The 25,506-nt window shown below is 43.4% G+C and overlaps 1 protein-coding gene across 5 annotated transcripts in view; it reads left to right on the top strand.

Annotated features, from left to right (window-relative positions):
- The window catches only part of UNK (unk zinc finger), a 46,082-nt gene that overhangs the window by 15,028 nt on the left and 5,548 nt on the right, over positions 1-25,506 (top strand). For 2 of the 5 annotated variants that reach the window (XM_064522578.1, XM_026098952.2), the window contains exons 2-16: positions 3,746-3,955; positions 5,639-5,815; positions 6,246-6,376; positions 6,505-6,640; positions 8,190-8,307; positions 9,282-9,366; positions 11,296-11,438; positions 12,755-12,802; positions 13,759-13,959; positions 18,374-18,442; positions 19,100-19,274; positions 20,398-20,499; positions 22,000-22,188; positions 24,426-24,607; positions 25,156-25,413. In XM_064522578.1, the coding sequence (XP_064378648.1) occupies positions 3,746-3,955; positions 5,639-5,815; positions 6,246-6,376; positions 6,505-6,640; positions 8,190-8,307; positions 9,282-9,366; positions 11,296-11,438; positions 12,755-12,802; positions 13,759-13,959; positions 18,374-18,442; positions 19,100-19,274; positions 20,398-20,499; positions 22,000-22,188; positions 24,426-24,607; positions 25,156-25,413 (2,224 nt within the window). The remainder of the gene's footprint in view (positions 1-3,745; positions 3,956-5,638; positions 5,816-6,245; positions 6,377-6,504; positions 6,641-8,189; positions 8,308-9,281; positions 9,367-11,295; positions 11,439-12,754; positions 12,803-13,758; positions 13,960-18,373; positions 18,443-19,099; positions 19,275-20,397; positions 20,500-21,999; positions 22,189-24,425; positions 24,608-25,155; positions 25,414-25,506) is intronic. The other 3 variants (XM_064522580.1, XM_064522579.1, XM_064522581.1) reach the window with 3 other exon arrangements.

Below are 25,506 nucleotides of genomic sequence, written 5' to 3'. Positions count from 1 at the left end.
ATCCTGTTCAGCAGCAAGTTCAGTTCAGCCTGGTGACTTTGATCTGCTTTGTTCTGACGGTCTTGTCCTATTTGTTTAGAATTGCATTTGTCTTTGTCTAGTAGGAATGCTAAATGGTAACGTTCCCTCCAGGAATTGGGTGTTGCTGTTGACATTGTTTATCGCTTCATGTATTTGACTCTTGGTAGTATCAGAAGAAAACCGAGCTGTATGCTTTATACTTTTTAATTTTTTAATCCTCATAATTTTTTCTGTGTACTTGTACAAAAGAGAGAACGCTAAAGATAATGCAAGTAGAACAACACAGAACTGATTAGTGTGGGTCTTGTTTGTTTTTAGTAAATATAGAAATAATCTGTGTATGAAATGGCATAGTAATTTGTATGCACCTCTTGTAGGGGCTGTAGAGTTTCCTGAGATCTTCAGAGAGGAGTTGAGAAACGCAACTTATCATTGCCAGATTTCCTCTGCCTGTGCAGACATGGCCTTTGGCTTATACACTGTGTGTATGCACCAGTTGTTAACATATTTTTCATTTTAGGGGTCATTCAAAAATTCCGTTTCGCAACTCTACTGGCAAAATTTTTATAGAGACCGTTCCATACCATAAGGATCCATCACAACAGCCTTTTCAGCATTTCAGTGTAGAGCCCTTGCAAAGAGACTGCTGAAATATTAATAGCATTCTGCTTTGTGAGCCATCACATTGCAGTAGCGCGGTCTGTATATCCTTTCCACATTCCCAAAACACATGTGGTTTAGATGTGTCTCAATACATTTTAATGCAAAGTGGCTGGTTGAGTGGCCCATGTTCCATATTCTCCCAAAGGAGCTGAAACTCCCTTTATGGATCAAGAAAATATAGGGCTACAGAGACATTTTACCGTTCAAGCTGCTGCGGAGAAGGGTAATTTAAAATGTTCTATTGCCTTGAAAAAAGAAAAAACCCTTGCTTTTAAATTTGCACCCAAACTGGTGATTGAAAGACTTGAAATGTCTGATTTAATGTGACAACTCTAGTTTTCCACTGTTGGTCTGCATCGCAGAGGTGCTCATGCACATTTTGTGTGTTGGTATGGAGCTCAGTGGTACCTGCTCGCAGGACTTGCTTTGAAATTAAGAGCGAGTGAGAGAGCATTTATTTAACAGAGAACATTAAAGAATGAGTTTCTGATGAAGCAAGTTAGGTGTTAAACACTTTTCAGGTGAACCATTTACTTATGTAATTATCTCTCATTTACATGATAATAAATGTTTCTCTAGGGAGCTTAGCCAATCATAAAATGCAATTAATTTTCAAATGCTCTTCAGCAAGAACTGACGCTCTAGAGACTGAAATCCCTAGTCAGCATGTGTGTTTTTAAACTATCCTGCTAAAGGGAAGCTGTTTCAGCTCCTTTCCCTGAGCAGTTAAGTTTTAGTTTCAAGTGTCTTGTACATGCCTGTTGCTAGAAGTCTGGAGTGCTGAGTCTGATACCGTTAGGTGTTTAGGTCCAATGTCCCTCCTTAGTTTCCAGAGCATTAAAGAGATTCAGGGCTCCTCAAATTAGGCTCAGGAGACTCTGGGTTACTTAGTGAAGATGCAGGAGTTTAAGGGCTCTTGGACTCTGGTGGCTCTGGTTGCCCTATGATATCGAATAGGCCACTCAGCCTGCTTCACGGTTTCTCTGTAGGTAAAATGAGAGCAGCATAAGGCTCACCTCCCTAAGATGTACATGGAGGTGTGTGGGTGGAAAGGACTGGTAGGCAACTGTATGATACCTGTGGAAAGCAGTCTAAATATCATGCTGCTTAAGTCTGCTTAATTTACTTTCCAACCTAAATGTTGATACAGTTGCTCTTGCTTTAAGTCTTATTAGCATATGGATAAGATAAAATGTTCTATACAATTTCATCTTATTCAACTGTGCTAGGTCCAGCAGCGTGGAAAGCTTTTCAGCACGGATTAATTTTATGGTGGCGTTCAGTTTTCTGATGAATAGTTGCTATGGTTGGAGTACAGATCTCCATTCGAATGTTATCCAGCTTTTTAAAAACAAAAAGAAAGTGATGTCGTTACCCTTACCTCTTCCAAGCAGACCTGTTTCTGAATGTGGGTTAGCATTTCTGTGATGTTAGGCCTCAATGCAGGTACTCTTCCAGCCCCACTAGATTGCAGGGGACAGATGGACCTGCGTTGGATGAGGCTTAGAGCTGGCCGTGGAAGCTCTCCAAGCCCCGAGCATTTGCAGATCCAGTGCCAAGCAGTGGAACCTGCGAGTCCCACATCTTTGAAGGCTAAAGAGGAGGAAAAGCTTTCATCCATTCACACTTGCAAAAATCCTGTTCAGGAAAGCTCTTGCTAGTGAGATTCTCTCCTTGAAGCAGACAAACAAAACCACTTTGGTTGAGCTGATGCGTTTTCCTGAGGCTTTGTCTTCAGCCGGGGTAAAGAGGAAAGGATGTTTTATTTACAGATACTGTTTTCAGACTGAGTCTAGTGTGATAATATTATCTGTAAATACATCTTCAGGCATCTTTCCATTTATTTAGAAACAAGATAGAAAGTGATGTTGGAGTAAATATCTGACAAATCCCTATATTCCATTTTGTTGCCTTGGAGTACGTATTCAGAGCTTAAAATGAGTCCATATCTGCTATTATATCATCCCGTCGCTTGCAGCGGAGCACCAGCACTTTTATTGTGACTGACAAATTTTGTTATTCGCTGTTTAAACCTACCTATAAATGTAAAAGACCAGAATGTGATTTGCAGTTACCCCGCATCTGCCTGCTCAGGGCCTTCTGCCTTGCTCTTGGAGCCGTGTCGGAGAAGATCTAACCCTGTGGGATTCGGGTCTGATCTTGTCCAACTGTTTTTATGTTCCCTGTATGTAGGGCAGCTAGCGGGTTTCAGGCAATGTGGATTTTGTAAGCACCTATACCCAGATCACAGTCAGATCACTGTATCAGTCTAAATCATTTTGTAATCCTCTACAATCTGGGTTTAGAGACTGTCATTAGTGTCACAAATAAAAGCTTGTGACTTCTTTAGTTCTCAGGATAAAAAAAGACGTACACGTTTTGGAGAATGACATCAAGCCGTTTTTGCCAAATAAAAACCAAACATCCAGGGTCTGAGAGTGGTTATCTCGGTTTTCAAGACTGAGTCCTGAATTCACAGGGTTGCAGGAGAGAATGGGTTGGTTGAATGAGAAGCAAAGATAAACCATGAGGATAAGGGGGTGAAATAATAGATTTTTAAATATCTTCTCTTTCAGTAACCTGTAGCCATGTTACATTTGCCATGCTTCAATGAAGTGTGAGGGTTTTTGGTTTGTTTTTTGTTTTTTAATCTGAACCTCTTTAAGGGAAGAAACCCCTTTTTCCCCATATGTGTCTCCTATTTGGTGACAGATCTTCAAGTTGTATTTTATCTATTTCTGTTTTCTCACAAACTCGCTAAGCTTGCGATGGCCTGCTTTGAAGTGATATCGAAACACACAATAGAAAATGATTTTTTTTAGCTGCCTTTAGCATTGATGTTTGGGTTAATTGGCCTGGTAACTGATAACTTCCCCTTGCAGAAAACCAGCAGCTTCCAGTCTCCGTTACTGAGAGCGAAAGCAGAGGCTGGTGTGGGAAGGACAGCCCACATCTCTGTGGTGGATACCGCTTGGTTTGGCGGGGTGTCTGCGGGGGAATTGGATATTGCTTCCAACCAACCTCCTGATCCTAATCCCTTCTCTCGGATCTCTGCCTGCAGTTACCTGAAGGAGTTTCGCACGGAGCAGTGCCCTCTCTTTGTGCAGCACAAGTGCACTCAGCACCGGCCCTACACTTGCTTCCACTGGCACTTTGTCAACCAGCGTCGTCGCAGATCTATCCGCCGTCGGGACGGTACATTTAACTACAGCCCTGACATCTACTGTACCAAGTACGATGAGACCACAGGAATCTGCCCAGAAGGAGATGAGTAAGTGAAGAGTGAACCCTGCTTTTCAGGCATGCAGCTTTTGGGATCAGTCCAGGTGATGATTCCAGCCAGTTCTTGTAGTGATGAGGCAAGTCAGCAGTAAAGCAGCTTTGTAACACATGTAACGTGAGAACAGATGTAGAAATTGTAACGGCAACCCATGTTTTCTAAGCCTGCTGCAGAGAGGATACTGAGGTTGACAGAGATGGGAATTCGGCTCTTGCATCTTTGTGTCCTCTTGAGCCTTGGCATCTTCAGCAGAGTTGGGGTGTGAAAAACAAATTGAAAAAAAATTACTGACAAATGCACTGAGAAAGACTCCATTCCTGTAAGTCTCTGACTATCAAATAATAGCTCCTGCTCACTAGCAGGGTAGCTTGGTTTTGAGCTGATTGCTGAGAGGAGACACTTTGTCCTCTAATCCGTCCCCCGAATTATCCATCCCATGCTTTTTAAATCATGTTGTTTATTTGCCTGTTTACTTTGTCATTTCCTTCCTTGCTGCTTAAAAGTTCAGGAAGGCAGGTACCCAGAATAAGGCAACGTGGGAAGTGCCTCTTCTGCTGCATCTTCCCTCCCCATGACTGATGAGTTTAACTGGAGCAGAGATGCAAATGTTTCTGCCATGTATGTGACAGATGTCAGCAATTAGAGGGTTAGCACAGTAATATAATGTGAGCCACGTGACAGACATGGAAGAATAAATAGCGTAACCAAACCATGGTCAAATATAGAGACTGTTTTATGTAGAGATGCTATAGGAGGATGAAATTTCAGTTCCCTGTTAAGGTGCCAGTATAAACACACAGAAAAATGCTCTTTATCTAGAAAATTTTTTTGTTGTTGTTGTTGGGCTTTTTTTTCTTGATTAAGTAAAGATCTCATGGCTACAGCAGAATGGAATAATCCTCTAGTCTAAGGCCTCCGTTTTGTACTTTTTTTCCTCATTAAAAGGGAACTGGAAGGGACTGGAAATAGGACATTTGGAGACTTTGGCTTCTAGACCACTCGTTCATATTTGGCTCAAACTCAGTAAATGAAAACTGTTGCTGTCTCAGAACTTTTTTACTGATGTGTATTTTTAGCTCAATGCTGCAATATATAAACTCCATCTATTCCATCTTGTTCTTTTATATTTCTCAATGTAAATTGCTCTCTTTCTGCCCAAGAGGGAAAACAAAACATCAGTTAAAGTGGTAGTGTTGTAATTCTTTTTTCTTATCCCATGCTCCGCATAAAGGATGCATCTGGCTATAGATAGACTGTCACAGCCCTGTAAGAGTACATCAGCAGGAAACAGTAACAGCATGAAGTCTAGATGGGCTGCTGAGGAAATGGTATGTGCCATGTGATGTCCTCTCAATCATGGCTAGTATATCAGAACGCCTTGACAGCGTCCTTGCTCTTTTCCAGATGCCTGGCAGTCACTAGACTAGAATAATAAGCTGCTGCTGGCTTAACCGTCCAGGTGTCTGTTTGGAAGGGAAGCTATTGTATAGTATGCAGTGACAGTTTTAGGGGCTTTGTGTAACGCTAGAAGGCACGGCGTAAGAGAAGGGGCAGAGCTGACAAAGGTATGGTCAGCCACAGCATCCTGTATCAGCAGCATGCTTTCTGGTAGTGTCAAGTCCACCACCCGCGTGACTAAACTTTGGCTGTTCTTCCCCTTCTTCTGTACCTCAGGTGTCCATTCTTGCACAGAACTACTGGGGACACGGAGAGGAGATATCACTTGCGCTACTACAAAACTGGAATCTGCATCCATGAGACGGACTCCAAGGGAAACTGCACGAAGAATGGAGTCCACTGCGCCTTTGCTCACGGGCCCCATGACCTACGCTCTCCGGTTTATGATATCAGGTTAGCAAATGTCAGGGCTCTGTGGAAAGGGTAATTGCTAGGCTTGAATAGAAAGCTGGGTGTTTGAAGGACAGTACCACTTCAAAGTGAAATGCTTGGTGCTGGAGTGATGACAATATATCTCTTCCTGACAAAGCAAATCTACAGAATCTCCAAGGAGGATACTCAAAGGCTGGGGGAGGGAGCTGCACCTTAAATAAGTATGCTGTGGCTGGGAGCCTGGTGGGGTCAAAATAATGCATCTGGAATTCCTAGGGAAGGAAGAGCACATACTGCAGTTGCTGTTTGAATAAGGATGTTGGTGCAAAAAGGCATGAATGAAATGCACTCACTTAGGAATTGCTACAGCACTCCAGTCTGTCACAGTTTTACACACACTTGTCTATTTCTTCATCTGCTTTCTGTTGTTCATTCAACTCTGCCCACTAAGGGAGCTTCAGGCCATGGAAGCTTTGCAGAATGGTCAGACTACATCAGAAGGTGGCATAGAGGGCCAGTCTGCAGTCGCTGCTAGCCATGCAATGATAGAGAAAATACTCAGCGAGGAGCCAAGGTGGCAAGGTGAGTCCCTTAAAGTCTGCGGGGCTGGGGAGGTCTGGCGTTCGTGGAGCGTTCGCTCCCATCAAATGCTTTTGTATAATAAATACAGATCATAGTGATCTCCCACTAACCAGTTGCTTTTTTCACAGATACAACATACGTGTTGGGAAATTACAAGACAGAGCAATGTAAGAAACCCCCTCGTCTCTGTCGCCAGGGTTATGCCTGTCCCTACTACCACAATAGCAAAGATAGAAGAAGAAGCCCAAGGAAACACAAATACAGGTACCCTGCTCCTGGGTCTTCTGTTTCCCGGCTGAGTGGTGAGGTGTAGTAGAGGTCCGTAAAGAAGGATCTAGTATTTGCTCCACTGGGTAGTTTTTAGTGTGTCTTTAAGGCCTATACTGACAGACCTAATGGGCTGTTACTCCTGCTTAGGAACTGGGATAGCACAGTAAGCTGGGAGTTTTGCATTATAGGAGAACCAGCATCTCTGATAACAGTGCTACCAAATCATGTTACATCTCTGGTTTTATGGTGAGCAGAACCTGTGTCTAATTTTCCCCCTTACTTTATAAACTCCTGCTGTAAGAAAAAGTGCAGGAAAAAGGAAACAAAAGAAAGATTTAATCCCTATCTAGAAACAAACTCACATAGCAATGCTTTCATGGGTAAGGGAAGCAGAATCCTCAAGCTGTTCGTGTGTGCCTGGTGATGGGGATTGTGAGGCACAGTGTGACGAGTACAGTAGCTGGACATGCATTCCTAACCAACTGTTAAAGACTGTGCTTTTGAGGCACCAGGGTGTTCTCGTCACTCAGCTGTCGCTGGATTTTTCAGCATGCTGCTTCTCCTTGAACACATTTTGTCCAAGTTACAGGCCCTTGTTTCCTCCAACACAACAGAGCTTTTGTTGTGGTCTCAGTGGGGCTTTTCCTTAGTTCCTTTTCAAAAAACATAAGAGCAGACCAGAAAGCCAGGAGAGAGAGTACCATGAATGTTCTCACTTCCCTTCCCCACCCCCAACATTTGCAGAAATTTTTGAATTGGTGCTGAAATCCTGTAAAAATTGGAGAAACGTTAATCCCAACACCATCGGTAGAAACGGAAACCCCACGCCAGTCCTTAGGCAAGAGCCATCTGCTTTCTGCCCCTTTCTGGGCCCTTTGAGGAGGGAAGAGGTGAAGGCTTCTTGCCTTATGATCTCCCTTCACTTCTGTGTTGCTTTTCCCCACCCCCAGCTGATGTGGCTGCCTCTTCAGTGCAGGCTTCTGCTGCTGCTATCTGCTTCCCTCTGCTGTTGTTTGAGGGAATGGGTAAGAGCATAAAGAGCAGGGGAAGTAGGTCACAGCAAAAATTCAGACCTGGGAAACAGAACTAGTTCCCAGCTGGGAGAGGAAATGGGTTTGCCTTTTCCCCAGTGACCTGACTCAGCCTCTCTTCCACATGGCCACACTATAACCCTGGAAACATAGCAGTGTAAGGGTATTATGTGTGTGAGGATTAGGCCAATTAACTTATTAGCTTTCAATGAATGTACAGTTCCAAAGCAGAAAACAGACCCAGCATCTCTGGCAGTAATCACATCAGCAGCTAGTATGGTTAAGTTAGGGTGGTTCAAGTTGTATTCTGTTTCAGATGGAGAGTTAAGCCATGTTTCTTTCATTAGGAAACTGGAGGAGGGGGAGGAAGATGCAGTAGGGTGGGGGCTGGGGAAGCAGCAGCCAGGCAAACAGCACAGCAGAGGGGGGCAACTGAATCTGTCTGCCAACTGAGGAAGTAAAGCTCAAAAACCATGCGTCCGATGCATTCCACCACTGCCTTATTTAAACAGATCTTCGCCATGTCCCAGTGTGAAACATGGAGATGAGTGGGGAGATCCCAGTAAGTGTGAGAACGGAGACTCATGCCAATACTGCCACACTCGCACAGAACAGCAATTCCACCCAGAGGTACAGTAACCCGTGTGGTCTGTCTGGTAGCTGACTAGAAAAGCAAAAGCATTCCAGGCTTATGAGATATGTTTATGTGCCAACTAGGAGAATATATGGGCTGCTTGCAGTGTGGTCCTGGGATTCAGAGAAACTGCATGTTGGAAGTAAGCGGAAGCTGAGCTGCTTGACAGGGTGCCTTTTCATTAGGTAGAACTTATGGGAGGAGGTAAGAAAAGTATGGGAAGGAAACACTTGTAAGAGAGCAGACTCATGTGTCGGGATGCTTTAAAAGCCGGGAGTGGTCTGCAGGTGAGCGTACAGCATCTTTTTCCATTAGAAACATTCTTGATTGATGAGAATTATACTAAGCCACAGATATCCATGAGCTGGTGCTAAAAACTGCCCAGCTGCTGATGTGAGCAGGCCCAGAACACTTTGGTATCCTTACAGAAAGTGTAATTAAGATCTTGTCCCAGTCTGCTTCATGTTACAGTGTTGAAAAGCTTTGTTGGGCCTGTATCGGCAAAGTAACCGTAGTCACCGCCTGTCAAACTGGGGGGAAGGGGAATAATCCATTTCCTACAATCACTGTCAACGGTTTGTCACTACCCTTGCAAAACACCCTGTAGCTTTCTGTGCTGTCATCTATCAACTATTTCCTACCTTGAACCGTTTTTATATCCATGAAGCTCTTAGGGAGACTGAGGGACTTTATGGCAAGTGGTGACTTTTGGGTGAGCAGACTTGTGGTGGGATGATCTTTGGGTGAGCTTAGCTGTGTTGGGCAAATTTTGCTGTTTTCGTAACTGTTGTGGGTTTTCCTTTCTTTAAAGCAAACCACTGAAATGGTCACCCTGAGATCTGCTGGCCTCTGTGCCTTTTGTCTATGTTTCTGTCTTGCTGTTGAGTCTCTTATCAGTACTCTAATACCTGGGCTGCTGGTCACTGGTTTTCCTGTTCACGTCTGTTTTGTTTTTTTCCCCCATCCTCAGATCTACAAATCCACCAAGTGCAATGATATGCAGCAGTCTGGCAGCTGTCCCCGAGGACCCTTCTGTGCCTTTGCACATGTAGAACGTACGTGGGCTGCTTCTCTCATCTTTCAGGGATGTTTGAGCTGTGGAGGGCTTCTGACTGGAGTAGATAGGTTGAAATAGAGGGCACAAAGCTAGAGCTTTCGTGATACCTGGTTTTTGAAAACCCTTCAACTTTGATTATTCTTAGGAAACTGCTATTCTGGGAGGAGTTACCAGAGCTGAAGGCAGTAGGTATTTTGTAGAGCTCAGCCTCTAGCTCTCATTGCATTGTTTCTTGAATCTCTCCCGCTGTTGTCTCTTACTTGCTTGGTTCTCTGTATGTCAGAGCTTAGAAGGACTGTGAAACAGAATGAGAGCTGCTTCTGTACACACTTGGACTGTGACATAGCTAAGTTGCAAAGTGTTGTCTTATGAAAAGCTGAGGGTAAAATTGCGAACTACTACAGATAAGGTGTTCATCCATTTTTAAAATAAAATATTATTTTACTATTTTTGATGTTTTACTTAGAGCTTAAATTTTTAAGGAGGTTGGAGAAGAAAAATGCTGCTTTTTTCATCTACTTTTCCTCAAATCTTCATTCCATTTTCACTAACTGTCTAACTTATAGCGTGTTATTTCAGTCTTCATTTTCATCATCTGTAAACTAGTGATGCTCTTTTATCGTGAGAATTCTGTGTTCAGGTGTATATTACCACTTATGGATAATGGTTAGCTCCCAGCCCTCCTCCTGCTCCTACTCAGTTTGTGCACTCTGGTCTCAGTGCAGAATTTGCAGTAATTAGAGCAGGTTAGTTGCAAGTTGCTGAATGGGCTCTGATACTGACTCACTTCATGGCCTTGAGCAAACCTCACTGTTGTTTGATTATCCTTTGTAAATGGTGGAATTAGTAATTGCTGCCTTTGTCAAGGAATGGTGAGAGCAAATTCACCACCATTTCGAGTTGCTTTTATAGGAAGCCTTGTAGTCAAGCAGTAATTATAGCTAGGGCTGTGGGCTATAATGCCCAAAACGCAGTAGTACAACTTCACTGTGTGATCCAGCAAGCTTAAGAGAGAATGAGATCTTAATATAGAAATGATGTTCGACAAAATCCCTTCTATATAATGTAGTATTTTTGTTTAGGAGATGCTCTATTCCTAACTAGATTACTGCACTCGATACTGTGTTTCTTTAAAGCCATAGTAACATTCAGTGGCCACTTAGTATTCTATGGTGGTTTTTTCTTGTGGCTGTCTACAGAACTGTATCTTCTAGTCCTCTTCTGGAGGTGAACATTGAGGACCTAACTGACTTAAAATAACAAGGGTCCATTTATTTTATGATCTTAGCATGAATTTTGCTGATTATTAACAAGAAATGCACAGAAGTTTAAAACTGTAATCAGTGCTTTTGAGGTATTTTACTATAGGCGTAAGGTTTGTCCTGTAGCTTTTGTAAAGATGATGAGTTATGTTAGATGAAAATATTACAGCCCTACAGCATTTCAGCTCCCCCCTCCAAGCCCATGACATTTTCTTTTTGTGTATTTGGCAGTTGTATGCCTTTCTGTGTATGTTACTTTTTCTGTAATGGCTTGTACTGAGAGCAGATGGAAACTTCGCTTCCTCAGCTAATTATAACACACCCATCAGCTCTGTGCCTAGCAAAGAAGGAAGCTCTGCTTAGTTCTGGACAGCTGAATGAATAACACACAATTCACTCGGGAAAGATAATTTTGGAGCAGCATTAACAGGCTGAAGAGCAGCAGATTATACTAGTGGTGACAGTAATAATGTGAGGAATGTTAGATAAGAAGTATTTGTTTGCCAGATAAGATTTCTCCTTATTTTTAATATTACTTGTAACTAGGCATTAGTGGAATATTCCTTCTCTCAAGAGTATCTAGCTATTCTTGTTCCTAAACGTCTTGTAGTCCGTTGCAATTGTACAACTTTGAACGGTATTTCATGTGCTTTTATTTCTTCCAGAGCCTCCTCTCAATGAAGACTTACAGCAATCCTCGGCTGTGTCCAGCCCAACACAGACAGGTCCTGTGATGTATATGCCATCGGCAGCTGGTGATTCTGTTCCAGTCAGCCCTTCCAGTCCGCATGCCCCAGACCTGAGCAATGTAGGTAGCACTGCAGGGAAGCCTTGTCCCTAGTTTATAAATCTGCATTTCTCCGAGTCGTTGTATTTCTTCTGCCCAAGAAGAGAAATCTAAAAGCACAAAGGATTTGAATTCCGTTTTAAGTCTCAGCTCCACACTTTTCAGAGGGGTCTATTTGTTTGGAGTATGTGCTATATAGTACTATAGTAATCAGTGATTTTAGTTCTAGATGCTGTCCCCTCACCTATAAAATCTCTAAGCCTTCCTTCCTGTGCAAAAGTTGTTGATACACTTTCAGGAAGGTGGAATGCATCTGTACATCTAGTCCAACTGCTTGTCTGGAGTTATATATTGGGCTCAGTTTCCAAGTGCTCTCATTAAAGGCCATGAGCCAATGTAATCTAAAGCACATAATGACAATTGAGTTTGTTTACATATGTAATCTCAGAGGCTTAGCCTGTGCCTATTGTGTGCTGCATTATAGGATATCCTTGATTCCTTCCCTGTCCTCCTTCTGGAGATGGCTAAAGTCTGCAATATGTTTAAGTAATGCCCCAGTATTAGTAGGTACTTTATTTTAGTTGTATGAACAAGAAGAGAGACTTTTGAACTGCTGAACAGATACAGGCAGATTATGTCCATGTGGAATGCTAGACTACTTGATTTTTGCCAAGTTTTTGTTCATTATGATTTAGTTTTTTTCTTATTTGCCTGTTGTTGAGGTGTGCAATCTTTCCCTTTCCAAATGGTTGTTTGAGATGTTGAGAAGATAAAATGACATGAGCTTAACTCATTTGAAACTGATCTAGATGAGGTGAACTCGTTTAGGACTTCCATTTTATCCTGTTATCTCTCTTTGAAAAGCAAAACTGATGTTTTGATTTATTAGTATCAAAGCCAACCTAACAGTTCTTTTGAGTTTGATTGCAACTAGATTTCTTAATAGATCTTGAAAAGACAGGACATGTTATTTCCTTTCAGTAAATAACACTGTGGAAAAAAGCAAAAAGAAAACACCTTCATCTTATGAATATGTCATCTAAATACTCTAAAAAATTGCAAGCAAACTGAAGATCTTTTGCACTTAATAGACCACGTAGGTCTTCTCTCTCTCAAGCTCTTTAATCTTTTGAACAGTCCTTCCTAGTCTTTGAATATAAGCCAAATGGCAACACATGTCTTTCTGTGACTTCATCGCTGCACAGGGCATCTGCATGTAGCTTGCAAACAAATATGGCTTTGCTGGTGATCGTTTTACATGATTAATTAATTAAAGGAAAAGGTCCCTCTGGCAGCAAGCCTCACATGGCCTGTTCTGTTTTGTATTTGTACTGTAGGTGTGGAATAAAACAGGAACTCTGCCAACTAGCCCCACCTCCACCACAGTGAGTAGTAACTTTGCAACCGTAGGGAAGCGCGGACAGCAGAATGTCTGTATAAAAATAAAAGCAAAACATTGTAGGATGCTCCCAGCATGCTCCCTCTTTCTAATGCCAGACCAGACTGTGCTACGTTTGGATCTGTCGTAGCAATAACTGTGTAAATGCTGTTTGAAGCACAGTCATTCTTGCCAATGCAGGCAAATAATTTCCTATCCCAGGAAAATGGGATATCACTTTGATCCAGGTAGGTTCTTTCTTTAAAACTTACCTTAAGTCTCCTTTGCTGCTGTCTGTAGCTTCATCTACAGTGCAAAACTAGCCTTGTTGCATGTGGTTGTGATCCCTGGTTGCAATCCAAAGAATAGAATGGTTGAAAATCTGTGTGGGTTTTTTGGGTTTTTTTGTTTGTTTGTTTTTTGGGGTTTTTTTTAAATGCAGTTGTAGATATTTGGCTGTGCCTGCATTAAAACTTTCAGATTTCCAACTCCAGAGTAAAAAATACAGTATGACACATAGCAGAGATGTGCTTGGTTGTTCTGACTGCCACGACACCTTTCCAGGTTTCACACTGCTTCTCAGAGTACAGACAGGATCCACATCATGCTATAGCCTAAGAAAAGTGAGGAGAATTTTGGTCATGTTTGGGAACACGATCAATCACATCTGAGGCCTCAAAGAGTAAATGTCTCTAGAGCTGTAGTTTGGCTTTAATAAGTCTGCACTCCAGTACAAAGCAATGACAATAAAGCTGTAATTGGGGGACTGTGTAAATCCCATATCTTCTGCTGTTTCTCCTGTTTTTAATTGCTGTTTACTAGAAGCTTGTACACTTGTGTTGACTATAAGTAAAATCAATGCTCAAACAGTGAAGTGAATGAGCTAGTCCCCGGGTCACCTCTCCTCTTTGAGTCGGTGCAGCTAGCTCTCTGTACTTTCCTGACACTTGTTCCTTCTATTAGATTCTTTGTAGGAACAGCAGTCTCGGAAGCCCATCTAATATATGTGGGTCTCCTCCTGGCGCCATTGGAAAACCACACAGCTTGGAGAGCATTGGTTTTCCTCCAGACTCAGTAACAGCAGCCGGCAGCTACAAGAAAGCACCTGGGTTTGAGCGAGAAGATCAGGTGGGGGCCGAGTATTTGAAGAGTTTCAAATGCCAGGTTAGTAGGGAACATTGGAGGAGTCGGGGCGGGGGGGGGGGAGGAGGAAGACTGAGAAATTGCCCTGTCTAGCTTGAGTGTATTTCTGTTTTTTCAGGGAACAGAAGGGAGAAAGCACTACTTTCCTTAGCAGTTCTCAGATCTATGCTGTTGCTTTCAGCCTCTCTCCTAGTCTCTTCCATCTTGCATCTGTTCTTATCTGCCTAGCTGCTATCACACAGTTTGTGAAAGTTGAGCTGCTTTTTTTGTTTGTTTGTTTCGTTTTGTTTCTTTTCTTCCACCTAACTTCTGACCACTTCTGTCTTGTGTTGACCCTGGGTAGCTTCCCCCATATCACTTCTTGCTCTTTCTTTTTCCATATTCAGGTCCTTGCCAAGAGTTGCTGGTGTTTTTTGCTGTATTGTGTCATGGATACTCATCCTTTCCTCTCTGTTCTCACTCCGAACTCTTACCTTGATCTCCTTGACTTTGGTTTGTCTTCTGTTTTCGCCATTCATTTCTCCAGTGTATTAAAAATGCCATGTTAGTTGTCTCTTGCTTCTCCGGCTGTATCACTCAGCTCCTTGAATCTCTCCCTTGGCTTCTGTATTAAACTAGAATTCCTCATTCTTATTTGAAGAACCCTCTGTAATCTTACCCAACTTACATCGCTGACATTCCCTCTTCTCCCTTCTGGATCTCCCAGTCATCTTGCCTTATTGATTCTTCAGTCTTCTCCTTCTCAATGTCACACCTTATTCAAACTACTCCCTAAGCCCAGAACAATCTCTTCCATCTCTTCTGCCATGTGAGCTTTTCCACAGCGATCACTTCTTTTTGTAAATATCCTTTCTTGATGTTAGAGCCAGTAGTTTCTCTGTACCATGCTTTCCAAGTCAACTGTGTCCAAACCAGAGTTTGAGTCTTCATTGTTATTTCTAAATGGGTTTGTAAAAATAATAGATTTTTTTTTCTTGAAGAACTCGTTGGAAATATTTTTGCAGGCACCTCTTTATAAAAATAGCTATTACATCCTCTAAATTGAGTTGTTGTTCTATGTTGCTGAAAACAGAGATGGCCAGAAATACTGCTTTCAATTTGGCTTCATTTAAACTCCTGTCTGTAATATTAAAGAAGCTAGCCTTATTAAGCTTATACTGCTGTGTTTGTATTGCACTGCTGTCGGAAAACAGTGGAAATATTCAGTCCAGACAAGATCTTGCAGAAAGTGGTTGGGTTTAGAAGCTTTGTGGGGTTTGCTTTATTTATTTTTACAACTTTGGGAAAATACCATGCTCAAACTTTGCTGTAGGATCAGTCTTGAACACTGTTTGGTCTAATTAAAATGATTTAGTGACAAATAAAGATTAAGCTGTAGGCATGTAGGCTATCTTATAAATGCTTCCATTGTTTTGCTTAACGTGGATGTGGCTTAGGAAATTACAGATTGACGCAACATGTTTTTGCGGGAAAAGTGCAAACCATGCTGTGATCCTGGCACGTCTGGTGGGCACAGGAGTTTGTAGCAGTTCTGTAGAAACAAAAGAAGAAACGTGCTCGTTCTGTTGCCTCTGCTGCAAAGGAGGAGTGAACCCGAAGCCAGGGGACCGAGAGAACCCCCGTTTCCTGCCAGCCGAGGCAAGGTGCCAGGGAGGCCCTGCTTTGGAGAAAATGGGCAGCAAGCCTAAGCCGAGGAGAAAGGGGGTGGAGTATGAATAGGGCTTTTAAAAGGAGGACCAGATGATGAGCGTTTATGTCTCGGGTTGAGGCTGTGCGACAAAGATACCGTGTTCAGGTATCTCCTTACTCATGTGGCTTTTAATTAAGTAAAAAAGACTGTGTTAAATGACTGGAATAAATAGCTATTAAGATACAGACAGGTGTAATCACAGTTGCCTTGTGCTAGGCTAAGTACAAAATTAGGTGTCTCCTAAGTGTCCTGATTTAAAAAAAAAAAAAAAAACAACAAAAAAGTAATTATAGATTAAAACTAAATTTAATCTTCTTTAATTCCCTTTGGCTGCAGTGAGCACCAGAGATTCTCATATATACTGTAAACTAGACCAATAATTAGGTACCTTACTTCAGCCACTCATGTGAAAGTGTAGGAGAGACACCTGCTCAGCTCTGCAATAGGGTTATAAAGTTTCCTTGATAGAATTAATACAAATAATTTCTATCTCATTAGAATGAAAGATGCATCTTTTGTGTTAACTGGTTCCACATAGCTCTGATATGGCTGAGCTAGCAGTTAAGGCTAAAAATACTTTTTCGAAGTCTCAAAAGTTGTAGCAAGCTGGAAAATGCTAGCTGCACTGGAAGGACTTGAGAGCCAGGACCAGAAGGTGTTCCCAAGTCTATACACACAGTACACTAGGTTTGTCCCATACTGGTCATGCAATATTCGGTTTCATCCGTAATTTTTACTTCCTTTTTTCTTCCCCTGACTGAACAGGGTGAGCTGGAGAATTTCAGTGTACGCTTTAAATTTGTGTTGATGCGTGCCCTTAATGTTGTTCAGAGCTAAAGGAGACTGACTTAGAGAGGACAATGAGCTTGCTCCTTTTTACACTGATATTACATGAATTTTGGGACTGGCTCAGAACGGGGCGGGGGGGGGGAAGAGTTTGGTATTCCTCTTCCTCTCTTTTTATGGCTTTCAGTAAGGCTCAGCTGCACCAGTGCCAGCTACATTGGCAGGAAGCCTCTCGGTGGGGGTGTGCCTGCGTGTGTGCCTCCGCTCTAGCTGCTGACGTCTGATAGCACATCTTGTGTTCGGATGAGTGTCGAACAGGGTAGGGATGTGTTGGATAATCTAGCAGGCATGTTATCAGACACACACAGATGCACTCATGTAGCGCATGCATTGCGCACAAAAACAGGCAAGCCTGTGCTCAGTAGCGGGTCTGCTGCGCGTACACACGCTGCAGTGTTCAGGGAAGTGCGAGTAAGTGGTACTCGCTGCAGAAGGATCTCAGCATCCATATCTCAGCCGCCTACTTGCCTTGACCCCTGCCTGCCCCCCCCCCCAAATCTCCCCATGAGCACGCAGTTAAACAGAGAAAATGATTTAATTAAGTAAAACAGGAGATGAATGCTGCTGCTGCTCATTTGCCTGTCTGGATATGTGGTCCCTCCTCAGCTATCATTTGTCACTTTTGTAAGATGGTTTAAGCCAAAGAGCCGAGGCATATCGCTTCAGGTCAGCGCCGCATCTCGTGCTGCCGTCACGCACGGTGCCTGATCTCCCCTGCCGACACGGTGGCTGCCTGCGCTTGATGAAATGACCGAGCAGGCCTTCTGCGCCTGGACTGTTTCTCTGATTCAGATGGGGTGGGTGGGAGAGGGGTGTAAACAAACAGACCTGACTTGCGGCAGCTTTTTGCCCCCTTTCTGTGCCTGGAGGGGGTGATTTATCTCCCCTTGCCCGCTGCCTCAGATGCAGTAGCCGGGGAGAAACGAGGCCTTCAGAACAGACCGTTACACGGTGACAAGCTCGTGAGGCCACTTCCTTCCCAGCACCGGTTCCTGTAGCTGAGAACTGGCTGATGTCTTGAGGCAAGAGGGTTGAAATCTGTTAAGGACATAGTACAGGAAGGTCCTTAAACTTAACTTTTGTGCAGGGTGGTGGAATTCTAAATACGTGTTGGCATTTGTGCAGTTTTGAAATTCCAGACAGCCTTGACCTCACTTAAAGCTTTGAGTTCTCCAGGTTAAGGGATGTGGGAAGCTTTTTTTCTTTTTTCTTTTTTTTTTTCCTCTGAAATAATTTTGATTTTGCTTTTAAGATTGGTTAGTTATTGCTGTATTTTTTTCTTAATGACAAAGGGAATTTGAGGGGTTTATCCAGATTCTTCCCCATAATTTTGTGTTCCCCTTGACACCACTACTTGTTCCATTCTTCTATAAACTGTGCAGTCCTAGTTGGGAGCTAGAAAAGTTTGAGGAAAAAATAATTGGCATAGTTTATTTTCCCAAAGTTGGAAAAAAATATGTTTATTTACGCGTGTGTGTGTGCGTGCATACACATATGTATGTATGTATAGTGTGTGCCTCTGACCTGTTCTGGCTGTTTTTATTAGATACTGGTAGGGCTGAGAAGTTATTTGTATCAAGGCAAAATAGTTCAGTTTTGGTCTTGGTTCTTAAGATATCCTTTGTGTTAGCAGAGGACTAGCAGCATTGAGTGCAAATGTGATTGTGACAAGTCTTTGCATCACTCTGAGGTGTCTTGATGTCTTGAAAGCAGATCAGTTGGGATGTTCCCAGTTTGCTCTGCTCGCCTGCTCTCTCAGTTCTCTAGTGCCCAGGGCAAACTGCAAGAGAGGAGGGGGCTGTGCATGCTTCCTACGGCTGCTCCAAAGCCAGCAGTCAGCCACTTTTAATTTTGCTGGTAATCCCCCTGCTTATGTTTTGTTCTGTTTATTTACTGCAGCAAGCGAAAATGAAATCCCATTCACTGGAACACAGGAGCCAGGAGCAACCTTTGTTACAGCCCAAACAGGTACGGTATGGCTAGCAGGGCCTGAACCTGGCTTGGTGCTCACCCCCCTATACACAAGGATACTAGAAAGCTCTGTGGATGCAGGCAGCTCTGTAGGGAGAAATGACAGTCTAGATGCTGTTAGGGATGCTCAACTGAGGGGCTTACTTTATGAAGATGGGATGGGGGCTGGAGGGATTATTTGTGAATGGTTATGCCTGCATGAATTCAAGACAGATTCATGGGTCTGCCCAGTGTCAGAGAGAGTCTCCAAATTACAGAAAATAGAGCTGGAATGAATCTCTAGAGTCATCTAAGTTCAAGGATCCAACAAAGAGAATTTAATATCACGCTCTAAGTCATGTGCTGAGCTAAGTCTAAGTGAGTGATTGTATGACCCATGCCAATGATTGCATGCAACCTGTGGGTCACGGGAGTTAATTCTCAGGCATCCTGAAGGATCTTTGTAATACTGAAAAGAAACAGTCGGCAGAAATTAAAGAAAAGCTGTTAATCTCTCCCCCAGCCCAGTGGTAGCACCAGCCATCTGTCAGGTTGGAAGCAGGCAGGAGCAGGTTTGCTGCTGATCTTTGGCTCATTCCTGCGTGTTTCTGATGGGATTTTTCTATAGAGATGTTTCATTTCCTACCCCTTTCCCTTTTAAAACTCTTGTTTCAGGACATATTGGGGATTCTCCCAGTGGGGAGCCCACTGACATCCAGCATCTCCTCCAGTATCACCTCCAGTCTGGCTGCAACACCACCAAGCCCTGCTGGCACCAGCAGCATACCAGGCATGAATGCCAATGCCCTTCCTTTCTACCCGACCAGTGACACCGTTGAGTCTGTCATAGGTAACTCTGCCTTTTTTACTTACGCTGATAGGGCTTCCTCAGATGTGGATCTCCAGGTATGAGAACTGGAATAGCATGGATGTTGCAGTGAACTCCAGTTTGTTGTGTGTTTCAGTGTTGGCAGATTCTTGAAGCCATAGGCTTGCTTCTTCTGTGACTGTAGCGTATCTGACACTGTCTTTGGGACGTTATGGATGAAATTAACCCAGAGGACCAACAAGAATTTATTCTGAATTCAGAGGGTCAGATGCTATAAAGAGCCTTAGGTTTGTCAAAGTGACAAAGAGGGTTCAGAGCAGGCAGGAAATCACTGGGATGTTTTTCCACAGCTACAACCTTTTATATTGCAAATAACAATTTTATAATAAGGACTACCACCAGGTAGCTTGCAAGGACTTGCCCTTCACAGGGTATGGGGCAGAGGCTGTGAGAGAAAGGAGAACAGGAGATTCTGGAGAGAAGAATCGCTCCTTTTAGATAGGTACAATTTTTTTGGTAACCTGTTTTATGATCTAATGTTTCTGAGGTGAAGTCATTACATTGATTAAAAATAATAATAGCAATGAGTGGGCCTGTGTGGGATGAAGTTATATTGATCAAGATTAGTGATGAGGCACACTTGAATTGATACAACATTTGCAGGCATTGCATAAGCTTTCTTTATTTTGCCTTTGGACCTCAGAGCTGATTTTTGCAGTGTATTCTTCTGCTGGTATTTCTTTCCCAAGTGGCTCTTCAGCAAAGTAGGGCCAAAGCATCAGCCAGATCCAGACATGTCATAGGCCAGTGTTCTTGCGTACCATGAACGGACTGAAAAGAGCGGTTTGGGGAAGATTTGCGGGGACCGCTGTTAGCTCATCAAATTTTTGTTTGTGTAACACTTGGGAATACTTTGAGACAAAACCTTGGAAAGTCAGATCAGGCAAAAGAACCTGAACTGAAAAGCTGCCCGTGATGCTTCTGCCAAATCATTTAGCAGCAGTGTTGCACAGGATGGAGAGCAGGGCTGTGCAGACTGACAGATAGAGAGCAGAGGCTCCTCTGCATGTAGGCTCTTTGGGCCGTCCTATCTCTTGAAGTTGTTGGTCCTTTATAACATAATTGGTACCTCTGTGTCTGGCAGAGTCTGCCTTGGATGACCTGGACCTGAATGAATTCGGAGTGGCTGCCCTGGAGAAGACATTTGACAGCAGCACAGTGCCCCACACAAGTGGCATCATGATAGGTACATGAAAGCAACAGAGCTTTCTTTATCTTCTGCCAAGCAGTGTTGTCCAGTCACCTAAGCGGAGCCAGCCCAGTAGAGCTCTAAAACCAACCCCAGAATAAACTTGACTGGTTAAAACAGCAATTATAACAAACTCTGGCAACCACTGAGCTTCTTCTAAGTGCAAGCTTGTCCTTGCTGACTAGCAGAGCTGAGTTCTTGCCATTGGGCCCAGGTGTCTTGGGGATGTTTCTTGAGATTGAATGGGACTTGCTTGATTTCTTGGGGTTTTTTTAGTGTGTAAGTAGAATCTAGAAGGCATCTGATGGCTTTTAAAACCAGGCCAAAGTATAACAATTTGCATCGTAAGCAGAAAATTCTCCCTAACGGTAACAGGAAACTCACTGACCTGGTAATGTTATCCATCTGTCACAGAGCGTCATCACGGTCTGCTGATTTGATTCCTATGTTTGTCTCATCTTTAACATGCAGAAGTTAGGCTAAGGCCTCTTTTACCTGTCTCTAGTGACTGTGCAGGGGAAAAACGGAGTGTCTCATAGCTTTTTGGAAGTGGCTGTAGTTTCTGGCTACCCTTGCTCTGTGAGACCGGTTTTGAATGGGAGCTAACGTTGGTTGTCTTAGTGGTTGCCAAGGGAACTACTGCTTGAAATTGTACTGCAGTATGAACGGTGTTCTGTGGAAGGAGCACTAAAGAATATCACTTCCATTTCCCTGCCAAAGATCAGCAACCTCATCAGAGAGTTTACTGTGTATTTATGCTGATAGCCCAGCTTATGCCGCTATCTATCTGCAGTGGCTTAGAGGGAAAAGCAGTGTGGACAATCTGTTCCCTCCAGGTCGGGATGTTAACTGATAGTCTTCTTAGAAGGGAGATCAAAAGAGAGCGGAGAGCAGAGCTGAGATATCCCTCAGCCTGTATGTGGCACGCAGACTGACCTCTTGTGTGCGGGAAGTGTGATGTCTTTGGAGGTTGGTTTTTGGGTGTGGGGTGTTTTTCCGTTTGTTTGTTTGTTACTGGTAGAGTCAAGCTTTCAAGTATGTCTAAAGCTAGTCACTGGTTTTTGGTAGTTAATGTCATGAGCTGATCCAGCATGGTAGTCTCTCACTATGGGTTATTTGGAGGTACTGCATTATAGGCAGAGGAGGATGTTTTAGAAGTGAAATTTGCATCAAAGTCCTTCACAAAATATCAAATTTGTCTTCTCTAGACAGCTAGGGACTGAACTCTGCTCAGAAGACCTTTCATTGCTTTGGCCAATAAACAAGTAGGCCATTGAATACTGGAGGGTCTTTTCACCTGTGCCTAATGGGATGGCAGCTTCAGTGCTCCTCCTAAAGGCTGAAAGGGGGATGAAACAAAGAGGAGTGGAAGGAATCCCCAGGGGCTTAGGGAGGAGAGAGGGAAGCCAACACCTCCTGCTCTGAACTCCTGTGCTGTGCTCTGGCCCATACTTCATGGTCATACATAGCCATCCTCTCTGTGTGTTCTTTGTCCAGGTGGGAGTTTGCTGCAAAGTTCTGCTCCTGTAAATATCCCCGGGTCCCTTGGAAGCTCTGCCTCCTTTCACTCTGCCTCTCCTTCTCCACCGGTCAGCCTCTCATCGCATTTTCTCCATCAGCCCCAGGGACACTTAAGCCAATCAGAAAACACTTTCCTGGGGACATCAGCTTCTCATGGATCATTAGGTAAATGCACAGTGTGTGTGTCCCATGTACATGCCTGTCTGTGCCATGTAAGTATTTTCTTTTAAGTTAGCTTTAATCTTAATGTATTATTTCACTGCTGCCATTTATATCTCTCTTTCCTGTGAGAACAGCAACAGTACTAGAAGCTGCTTTACCAAAAATCAGCTAATACCTTGTAAGCAAGGGAGCAATTCCCTCTGCTCTTTATTTTTATAGGCTGAGGAAAAAGTGACAGACAGGTTGTGACTTGCTCTGATAATGACCTTTAAGGAAAAGAGCTCAATCCTTTTCTGCCACCAGTGATGTACTGTGATTTCACTTTACTTGATACTCAGTGTCAGGTCCTCAGCTTGCCTTAGTTGAAGTGGGGATTGCAGCGTGCCCTTGGGAATGCTTGTAGGGTAGACTGGCTTCTGGGAGCTTGAGAGCAGACTTGGATCATTGTAGTTTTTTCCTGTTTGGTGCCCTGCACAGATTGTTTTGCAGTGTGGACTTGGCAAAAAGTTACAGTGCTCCAGCTACATCCCTTTTACCCCTTTCTTTCCTGTTTGAGGCACTGTTTCCTCTACAAGGGACCGTGATGCGCAGGGAAACTGGTTGTGGAGCTTTCTCAGCACAAACCAGGCAGAACTGGGAGTTGAGGGACCTGATCTGTTTTGTTATCAAGATGCAGGGTTACCTTGAGAAATAACTGTTTGGGCTCAAGGCTATAGTAACACTTTCTCTCCTGATTTCTGTATTAGTGACAGTAAATATTAGTTCTTTCTATCTTTACTAGAAGTAAATGCTTCTTCAAATTTTAGGTATGCTTTAACACAATAAAATGATTACATGCTTCTGTAACCTATTGTTCCATGCACTTATCTGTGTAATTATATCCCTTGTTTGCACAGGAGAAAACCATGCTTCCATGCTTTGCAATTGTTATTTGTTTGGCTTTAACAGCTTTTACAATCACAGTAATAAGAAACGAGGTATCAGAAGACATCTCTGCTATTAATTAGTGCTGAGGCTGGCTGTTCATCCCAGTTTCAGTAAGAAAAGCAAAACTTCTTAAAAAGGCTTGTTTTAATTTCGGAAGAAGCAAGTTGTTAAGCAGGTTACTACTCTTGGCCTCAATGAGAGGCCATTTGCTTCAAGACTTGCTTACAGACACGGTCAGTTTGGCTTCCGTAAGATGAGTTTCTAACAACATTTGATTTATCAAATGCAACTGGATTTAGGAATGTCTGCACTCAGTGGTTAACAACTCTTTAAATGAAAAGAACTCCTCCGTTAAATTGGTGTGTGTCTGTGTGCAGAAGAGTCTGGATCACTCTGTAGCTCTGTCTGGATATGAGCTTTTCCTACTGGTTGTCCCTCAACTACAGACTGCGTATGCTTATTTTGAGTCAATGTATGTTTTCTTATTAAAAGAGCATATGCCTTAGATTCTGTGGAAAAAATAGGCAGTTTTGTTTACAACAGGTTTTCTGCTGCTTTGTCTCCTAAGCCTTGAACTTGGCCCCGAGGAGGGAAATGATTTGAACACACTGAAATGGAGAAGTGACTGGTTAGTCTTCCTCCAGCCCCAGTCACTAGCTTTATGCGGGGACTCAGCAGGGAATGAAGCTGGTATATGTACACCACTGCCTCCAATTCTTTACCAACAGGGTTTTCCAGTTAATTCTGTGTTTTCGCGTGTGCAAACAGCAGTGACGTTGGAGCATTTTTAGTCTGGCTATCTGGGAAGCAAGACTCAAAAAGGACCAAGCTGAAGACACAAGCAGAAGTGATGTAAAGGCCCAAAACTAGTGTAATGTGAGAGGAAACCCTACCTGAGTTGGCTATATGAGCCAAAAACCACTCTGTTCACCAACACTAATGTCTCTGCTGTGCAGAAGGGTGGGAAGGTAGTAAGCAGTTCAAAGATGTTCTCATATGAGAAGGGGGATTTGAGTTGGTTAGTTGAATCAGCTGTAACCTAGATGCTTCTAAAACCAGCCTGGTTCAAGTTGCCTCTGCTGAGTTTCTTGGTCCCTCCCTGAATTATAAAAGAGGAGGCCTAAAGGTGTGAAACTTTCCCTACGAAGTCTCCCTGTGACAGACTCCTGGGTCCTGGGGATGTAAGTGATTCTCAAGATAGCTTTCTTTTTCCAAAATACACACTTTAAATCCTGGACTTCACAGGGGTAGGGAGGAAACGGGGAAATTTCCAGCACCTTTGACATAACCCTCTCTATTTCCCTGTGAAACAGGTTTAAATGGGATGAACAGCAGCATATGGGAACACTTTGCTTCGGGGAGTTTTTCGCCCAGTACCTCACCTGCATTTCTGTCAGGTCCAGGTGCTGCGGAGCTGGCACGGCTACGACAAGAACTGGATGAAGCCAACAGCACAATAAAGCAGTGGGAAGAGTCTTGGAAACAAGCCAAACAGGTACCTGGGCAACTCCTGTGAAGGAGGTTTGGGGAGGGTAAAACGATGGGAGGGTGTCAGTCTTTTAAACAAGAGGCTTTGCAGATGTTGAGATGATGGGAAGGGCTGTAGGTTTTATAAACCATTCTCTTAAACATTCTTGCTTGCTCCTGCCCCGGGAAAGAAAGAGTGAACCAGTGTGCCTGATGTTCAGATGCTAGAAGTGTCAGGCCAGGTGTCATAACAGCTGCACTGAAGTGCTTGAGAGTCTTTTAGACCTGGCGATTGACGTAAATCTGTGACAACTTACCAGTATGCAAAGTTCATGCCCTTAACTAAGTGAGCCGAATATGTAGAACTGCAGTTGCACTTGGATAGGTTATCCAGAACAAGCAGTGCTTTGAAGAAAAGGTTTCAAGGCTGTTTCAGAATTCAGGGACAGGGTGGATAGGACAGAATACATTCCTGCTAAGGAGTGTATGGAAATGCATATTTTTGTCTAGGATATTTTGATGCTTACCAGGTTTTCAAACTGATTCTTATTTTATCCTCTTTGCTGGAACTTACAGGCCTGTGATGCTTGGAAAAAGGAGGCAGAGGAAGCAAATGATCGCGCCAACACAGCTAACATGGAATGCGAACTGGCCCGGGAGCAGAGGGAAGCCTTGGAGCTGCAAGTGAAGAAACTGCAGGAGGAGCTGGAGAGGATCCATGCAGGCCAGGACCCTCAATTTCTGCGCTCTTTCTCTGACCTGGAAACTCTCTCGCTCTCTTCACTTTATACACTTCAGAAACAGCTGCGGGCAAACTTGGAGAAAGTTGATAAGGTGAGTGCCAGAGATCACAGGGTAGGGCCTTGTTGCCTCTGCTCCCACAGATAGCAGACCCCCTTTTTACATGTATTTTATATTTGTATTTTA

The sequence above is a fragment of the Dromaius novaehollandiae genome, chromosome 18 (genome assembly GCF_036370855.1).
Source record: "Dromaius novaehollandiae isolate bDroNov1 chromosome 18, bDroNov1.hap1, whole genome shotgun sequence".
In the NCBI taxonomy this organism is placed as follows: Eukaryota; Metazoa; Chordata; class Aves; order Casuariiformes; family Dromaiidae; genus Dromaius; species Dromaius novaehollandiae.
The sequence above is the reverse complement of the archived record's forward strand: the minus strand, read 5'-3'. Positions and strand labels throughout refer to the sequence as shown.